We start from the raw sequence: 8,563 nt of genomic DNA, 5'->3' as shown, positions 1-8,563 counted from the left end.
ATATATATATATATTATACATATACATATATTATACATATACACACACACACATATATATATAATACTGTCTTGCCACCGTATGATCTGCTTGGCGTTACAGTCAAACTTGTCAAAGCCAAAGGGATCAGGGAAAGATTGTCTTCTTAGACAAGACTTAGTGGTTTTCTTACACAAAAATCATGGTGTCAAGACCAGACAGAGACTCAACTTCAACTGTCTTATTTTTCAGATCAAATGGAGACAGAGACAAAAGCAGGTAAGCTGAACTTTCCGGTATTTACTGGGTACACTCATACTTGCTGTAACATACCCATGAACTGCCGTGAAGTGCTGCATCCATACATAACAAGATGTCATTTTAAGTAGGTTGTAGATATATTTTAAGTACCTTATTTTGGAAAAGGTGGGACATTACGTCTTCCATGGTTTACAGAAGAGAAGTCAAACCCTTCAGACATAGTTTTAGAGTAAGTTAGCTGTCTAGAACTATGACTATGTCTTAGACATAGTTATAGTTCTAGACAGCTAACTTTATCGTGTAGACTTTAGTTATTTTATACTCTATTCCATTGTTCTCTTATGTTTTGTAATTTGCAATTAGCCTCCGGGCAAGAATTTGCAATAAACTTTTCGATATTATTTTGAACAATTTCAGAGCTCTTTAGAACGACAAGCTACTCATGCTATATCTAAGATGGAAACTCGGAAGTTCAAGTCCCTGGTGGGGAAAGGTTCTGCAGGAGATGTGGGGAGTGGGTCGTGCAGGAGGTGGAGCCCCCCAGCAGGCAGGTGTGGCTGGGAGCTGGATGGGCTGAGCAGCAGCTCCGGAGGCTGTCTGTGTGCCATCTGTCTGGAGGAGTTCCAGGATGGGCAGGTCAGGCTAACTAGGCTTACTACTGCGAGGGGATGTGTGTGTGTGTGTGAGTGTGTCTGTGTGTGTGTGCGTGTGTGTGTCTGTCTGTGTGTGTGTGTGAGTGTCTGTCTGTGTGTGTGTGTGTGTGTGTGTGTGTGTGTGTCTGTCTGTGTGTGTGTGTGTGTGTGAGTGTCTGCTGTGTGTGTGTGTGTGTGTGTGTGAGAGTGTCTGTGTGTGTGTGCGTGTGTGTGTGTGTGTCTGTCGTCTCGTGTGTGTGTGTGTGTGTGTCTGTGTGTGTGTGTGTGTTTGTGTGTGTGTGTGTGTGTGTGTGTGTCTGTCTGTCTGTGTGTGTGTGTGTGTGTTGTGCGCATCCATGCATTTATTACACATCAGGTTTTGATACTCAGATGTTGTAAATAATCATGTGAGGGCCTTAGTTCAAAATCTTGCTGTGACACCAATCTTGGGAAAGGCACTTTGCATGACTTTTCTCACTCCACCGGGGTGTGAAATTGGTACCTGGCTTTGGTTGGGAGGTACACATGAACATCTCAACAACAGTGGAAGGTACACATGAACATCTCAATAACAGTTGGACTCTGCCTTCCAGTTGAAGTCAACCTACTGCCCCTATGGCCTCATATTAAAAGGCTATGAGACTATGGAACTGAGTTTAATGGGGGTGCCCTAATTACGACCTACCCCTAATTCCGCACTAGTTTGAAAAATCCTTGTTGCGGCATTATGCATGGGAGCATGTGCCTTTGTGTTGATATCGGTAATCTCACAAAGTTTGTTTTAGTTCGTACACTCCGACAACAGTCGAGTGAAAAATCTGTTTGAATTTGATGCTTGTTCGGGGGTTGAGGAGCGTGTAAAAAATGCAGGTTTTACTTTTGACTAACATTTTAAAGAACACAGCAAAAACATTGTATGAAGAAAATGAAGGATATCCCTCTAGCTACAAATACAAGAACTGATAGAATTTCAATTTCTTTCAAGCCTCAAAGTTTAGTAAATTTTAGAGGGAAAAAGAATTTTCTGATGAAAAATGATGCCAAAAAATTGGTCATTTCCACGTGGAATTAAACCCATTACACATGATTTAGCCACCAAAATGATTGATATTGTCGGAAAGAGAAAATCCGTATGTATAATCAAAAATCCTAACACTGACATTTTCACAGTAGCCTGTTGCGCGAGGCATAGCGACAGCACCCACAGAATGCAGGAATGGTAAATCTGGGTCAAACCGAAGCACTGCACTCAAGGCAGACGGACACCCAGAAGACTAAGCATCGGGCCTGATATCAAATTTTACCTTCAAATCATTTCTTACACTTTGCAGCCATGTTAGTAGTTAATACCATTTTGCAGCAGATTATGAGAAACTCAAACCATAACCATTGAAACCCCTTTGTTACTTTTTTACCGCACACTACCACGGATCCCTCTAACTGAGGGAGAAATACATGTTAAGTGCCTTTCCCAAGGGCACAATGTCTGGGTGCATGTCCGGACATGTCTGGGTCCAACCCTGGGGATTGAACCTGGGTCCCCTTGCTTGACAGTCGGATACTTTATTCACTACACCACACGGATGCCACATTGTATGGTGTAGTGAATTAGACCCTTACTAAATCACTCCTTTTGAACTTGGCATAGATGACATTGTGCTGGATTGAAAGTTATCAGATAAACATCTTTACCTGGGGGCATCACAGTTATCAAACATTATTTAATAGTACAATGTAGATAAATAAGTATATTGAGCATTAAAATGTAACAGTTACAGTTATTCTAACAAACCTTTGTTGATAATTTTTCTTTTGTGTGGAAGTTTAGGAAAGTTTTCCCCTGAAGACATGATAGTGAATGTTCCAGTGTTGCTGAAAGAAAATGTTTCTGTTGTACAGGAATTGCGGATAGTCCCATGTTTACATGAGTTCCACAAAGACTGTGTTGACCCGTGGCTGCTGTCCAACAGAACCTGCCCGCTCTGCATGTACAACATCATAGGTAAGGGATTAATATTGTCATTTTGATTATTTTTCTCAAGCAGACGCTTGTGTGGGTCGTTGATTTTAGAAACAGCTGTGTGTTGCCCGTTGGTAGATGTTAGTAGCAATTAAGCTAATTACTTCCATATTAACATAATACATGCCCTGATTTACTAGATTACACATGTCACAAGAATAAAATGCCCATCATTTACCAATAAGAAATCATAGCATTTTTAAATTAATTATGCAAATTAGGTATTTATTGAATCTGTTTATGTATCATTACATGTATGTAATGATACATTGTATCAAATTCGTATAATGTACAAAGGGGAATTTGTGAATTTCCATATTAATTATGCAGTCTATTTGGAATTGATATGAAAATAATTGTGTATATAGCGGGATGATACCGTAATAGCTCCATAACTGTTGATGTTACACAACCTCTTTTACTTTCATTTTTACTTGATTGTATGATAGAATCGCTTACTGTGACAATTTTTTCCCTTTCAGATTGCCAGATTTCCAAGACCTTTTCTGTACCAGGATGTCTGCCAGATCAGAGTTTCCATGGAGACCAGAGTTCTTCCATAGTTCCCATGAGATTTCCTGCCCACAGAATGCAAACTGAGTCTCCCATGCACAGAAACAAAGGTAGTATACACAGGAACACAGCTGGAACCACACAGGCCCCAAGTTTGCTAGGGACTAGGGACTCCAGTGCTCACACGGTGTCAGAAGCATGGATGGGTAGTTTGTGCCAGGACAGTTCTGTGCCATGCAGCAGCAGTGTTCACCATCATCACCACCATTACTACCACCATGGAGACTTCCCACACTGGCCCAGTGGGCAGGTGGTGGCACCAGTCCATGTCCATGCCAGTCAGAACCACACACTCACGTCCTGGCGCCCCAACTCTGTCAGTAGTTCAGGGTATCATGCAGATGTAACCAGTTGTTCTTCCTTACATTCCAGTAAGTGTAGGTGTAGTAACTTCAGTAGTAGCAGCTCCGGGGACGTCACAGATGTTAGTAATCAGGGTATTTATGGCAGCACGTCCACCTTCAAGAGTGAGCTAAGTTCAAGCTCCAGAGACAATGTCTATGCTGGGAATGTTGCAAGCACATTTGACAACAAAGAAGAGATGTTTCCTCCTCATGGGGAACATGTAGCCACAGACGTTCTCCACTGCCAGACCAACAGGTGTAAAACCAAGACTCAAGATAGTTGTATCATAAATGAAAGTTCATCAGACTCAAGTCAGGAGTTCAGCAGATACAGTAGTGACTTATCCCTAGAGGATGCGTTAGAAAATGCCTTGAGGTTACAGAGAAGCTGTCGTAACTTTGCAACCCAAAGTACTTTGGAACCGTGCAGATTCTGTTTGGGAAGTTGTTCAGTCAGAAGACAGCTTTCCTGTACCAGACGAAGCAGTGCTGTAGAGAGTATAAACAAGAAGGCCGATGTTGGGAACTACAGAGGCACACGTGATGTTGCAGTGCATCAGTGCCAAGTCACCCTGACTACAGGGCCTGGATACCCAGCATGCAGTTCTCACCTCCAACCAAAAGGTCGTAGAAGTGTTGCTCCCAGGCCTGGGTCATGTCAGGAGCTGCCAACAAAGGAACAAGCCAGGCCTGGGGTCTGTGCACACTGCCAGAGGGAGTCCCATCAATCCATAATGGTCTACACAGGCAGGCCAGGTCAGTACCTCTACTAAACATCTCTTTCACTGCTGTCAAATGAAGTCTTGACCAGGCCTACATGTACATAGTGATGACTCAGCCTACATAATAGTTATCAAAGCAAACAAGGTTGTTTATGAGATGGTTATAGCAACTGACCATGTCTCATGATACCATATACAAAATGTACATTTGTACATCAAAAGTAAGGTTATGAAATTAAATGTTAGCCATCATCATATACATGAAACATTACCTGTATCAAACTGACACATGAGTGAGACAATGCGCTGTATGAAAATGTGCCAGAAGTTGATTAAATTTGGTGTCCTCCAACAAAAGAATGTAAATTTTAACATCAACAATTTCAGTGTCCTACTCCAGTATTAGAATTTTTGACAGTGCCACACCTGAAGAGTGTTCAAGTTATTTTATTGAAAAACAATCAAATTATTCTGTGCAATTCCAAGTCAATGAACATAAAGAAAAACTTGCCCAATCTTAAAAATGCAGAAGAACACTGTCAATACTTTCATACAACTAATAATGACTGGTGGCAAAATGCATTCGAATATTCGTCAATGTGATCTGACTATACACAATGTCATTATGCTATAATGCATAATTTGAAACATTTCATCTGTCTTCAATACAATTTTTAAGTTAATAAATCATTCAAAGATCTGAAGTCTTCGAAATTTTCCCACGCTTTTCTTATTGGTCAACAAGAAGTGTGTTGCTGCTTGAGAGAATTCATCCCCAAAATTTGGAGAACTCATCCTCACTACATCCTCACTACATCCTCACTACATCCTCACTACTTCCTCACTACATCCTCACTACATCCTCACTACATCCTCACTACATCCTCACTACATCCTCACTACATCCTCACTACATCCTCACTACATCCCTGGAAACACACGATTTGCTTTGAACTCTGGGATTGTTTAAAGAGCCAGGGAAGAACTCAGTAACAGTAAATTTGACAAAAACAAACTGGATTCAACTATAGCAATATACTCTGAGGAATTTTACTACCTGCTTCTGCAATGGAGTATATCTTTTACAAATAGCTTTGGAATTATAACAATGGTATACCTTCATGTATGAGAGAAGAAATGAAACTCAGATTTAAAGTAAGTGATAGTGGCATAACAACAGTAGTTGTTGTAGCATAACAACAGTAGTTGTTGTAGCATAACAGTACATGTAGTTGTTGTAGCATAACAACAGTAGTTGTTGTTGTAGCATAACAACAATAGTTGTTGTAGCATAACAACAGTAGTTGTTGTTGTAGCATAACAACAGTAGTTGTTGTAGCATAACAACAGTAGTTGTTGTAGCATAACAACTACTGTTGTTATGCCACTATGCCACTTTTACTTACTTTAAATCTGAATTTCATTTTCTCTCTCATACATGTATGTATACCATTGTTTCTTTTGATGTGCAGTTACATGTAGCCCTCAGGCAAGGATTCACCATGAATTTGATATCATTTGTCTTTCCCAGATGAACCGTACATCTCTGTTCCACTGCATGAGGCAGACCAGCGTTTCCTGAGGGGCGTGGTGTGATCTCCAGCGAGTCCGTTCTACCATGTGCAATTACTGAGTAGTAACCAAGATAGAAAAACCAAAACGTCTTAGGTGATTATCAGATAACCTGCAAAGCCTTCTTTAAATTTGTTTCATTTAACTTGTTTTTCATCACACATCATATTATTGCTGTGATTTTTTGTGCACTTATACATGTATTACTTCAGGACATGAGAGAGAGAGAGAGACGTACATGTACATGTATGCTCTGAGCTGAGCTACATGTACATGTACAACCTGAATAAATCACATTAAGACACCATACAATAAGAAGGTATTTCCAATATCAACATATAAAACTCCTATTGGTTATCCTTAATCATTAATATATAATCACAAAATGTATGTCAACTTTAATACAGCACACTACCTCCTTTACTTCAATATCACCCTATCATTCTCATAAAAATATACAGGTACAGTCTACATGTATGCACTGAAGCAATTTGTAGGCTTTACTAATTACTGAATGTCTAATAGAACATGTGATGTCCTTCTTACCAAATTGGGAAAAAGATATATCAGTTCATCCAAATTTAATGTGCACCATAACCCTAAATGCAGATCAGATTTTGCTGTTGATGGAATCTTTGGGTGTTGATACAAAAGAATGTACCTTTTTTCTCTACCATTTTTGTTACACAAATACTGGTCTGAGATGTGGGTGTCTATGAATAAGAAGTTTCATCACTGTGGTGCCCTTTAAGCAAGCCCGCTCAAATCCGGCTGGTAAACAAATGAAATGCTGGATTGTATCAAATGCATATGTAGAATGTGATTGGTAAAAGCAGGTTGGTAAGACAAAATACTGCAGTGTCTTTCCTTCAATATCACATAAACATCTCTTTCAGCTCTGAATTACCCTATATAGTCGGGAGGAAACTGCAACATTTGAGATAATTTAAAACCCATACAACTACAAGTCAACTATCACTTAGTAATGTCCTTGTCTTATCATAATTTTTGCTGTAAGAATGACTTCCATTTCCTTGGTGCAAGCCATACATTTTTCATTAATATTAATTATATATTATTAATTATCATGTAAAGCCTGAATTTCTGATGGGTCCCCATGTGTCACAAGAGACTGCCACAGTGATAAAGTCTATGCAGTGCCTTCAACATGTAACGTTGTACAATGTATGTGCTGCTTCTGGCAATGCGAAACCTGCAATTTATTTACTGTATACAGGATTTTACATGTTAGTTATTATTTTTCAGATTGGCACATACATGTACCAGTAAACATTTCTACCTATATAACATGTCATTATGATATCTGCGTACTTTAAGTTATCAATAAGATACATTGTAAGTTACTTTGTGTCAGCCATTTGTGCCTTTGTAAATGTAAGACTAGTTGTACACTAATAGTCATTACTGGTAGTGCATCTATTAAAGTTGCTCGTATTATCAGGAAGCTTCCATGGAAGTATGTATAAAATGAGACAATGTAAAATAAAGATGTTTTTTGTAACAATCTCTGCTCTGATTGTGTGTCTGGGCTCTTCTATAGAAACATATTAAGTTTTATTTGAAAGGGAGCATTGCTGAAGTTAGACACATTGTGTTGTTCCAACCACTAGTGTATAGGTGCTTCTTCACAGCTGAAGATCAAAACTCATGCATTGTAATGCGTTGATGAAGGCTAGATAATAATAATTAGGCCACAGCAAGTAATTTTTATGGATGGCATAAGTGCACACATTAATTTTCGCCAGATTTTGTAAAAAAAAACATTGTTTTGCCCTCTAACGGTGGTCAACATGCTGAAAATAGGCAAATATTATATATATGTACATGCCTAGTATAGACATGTAGGTTCGGAGACCATCGGAGATCCAGCAAACTTGAGCCACAATCATGGTCCTCGTTTGATCGCAAATGTTGCCACTGACATGTTCCATCGCATCCATCCAACCAGCATCACACACAGATATGTATGATGTTACAGCTAGCCATTTTGCTCGAATATCAAGTTTATTGAGGTCTTTACATATCTACAAGGACAGGCCTAGGTACATGTAATACTGTTGAATACAAGAATAAAAGATCTGTTTGGTTGTCATGTCATGTTTTGTCACCTAAATTCTTGTTTAACAAGGCTTATGACCTCAAAATTTCAAAATGAAAATCTTGTTTTTCGCCCACCTGTCTTTTTTCCCCTATCGCATTAGATTTAGAGTCTGCGGAGGATGCCATCCGTAAAATTTACTTGCTGTGGATCTTATGTATAAACATCGATGTAAATGGTATGTCTCGTTTATTGGATAGAGTGTAGATATAACTTAAAAGTCACATTTTTGTTACACAAATGCTAATTTTTGTGTAAAATTTGATTTTTACCCACTGAGAATGCAAATGACTGGATGATGAGGCAATATAGTATCACATGCTTTGTGCTGAACAAGGCAA

General features: G+C 39.1%; 1 protein-coding gene across 1 annotated transcript in view; it reads left to right on the top strand.

Annotated features, from left to right (window-relative positions):
- Positions 1 to 7,669, top strand: part of LOC109474745 (E3 ubiquitin-protein ligase ZNRF3-like) — a 46,059-nt gene extending 38,390 nt beyond the window's left edge. Inside the window, exons 6-10 of the mRNA XM_019775104.1 lie at positions 232 to 258; positions 658 to 876; positions 2,772 to 2,874; positions 3,375 to 4,565; positions 6,063 to 7,669. Coding sequence (XP_019630663.1) covers positions 232 to 258; positions 658 to 876; positions 2,772 to 2,874; positions 3,375 to 4,565; positions 6,063 to 6,127 — 1,605 coding nt within the window. The 3' untranslated portion in view covers positions 6,128 to 7,669. The remainder of the gene's footprint in view (positions 1 to 231; positions 259 to 657; positions 877 to 2,771; positions 2,875 to 3,374; positions 4,566 to 6,062) is intronic.
- Positions 7,670 to 8,563: the final 894 nt, after the last annotated feature.

This window comes from Branchiostoma belcheri, unplaced genomic scaffold (genome assembly GCF_001625305.1).
Source record: "Branchiostoma belcheri isolate BF01 breed outbred unplaced genomic scaffold, Haploidv18h27 scaffold314, whole genome shotgun sequence".
Taxonomy (NCBI): domain Eukaryota; kingdom Metazoa; phylum Chordata; class Leptocardii; order Amphioxiformes; family Branchiostomatidae; genus Branchiostoma; species Branchiostoma belcheri.
Note: the sequence above shows the minus strand (reverse complement) of the source record. Positions and strands in the feature narration are given on the sequence as shown.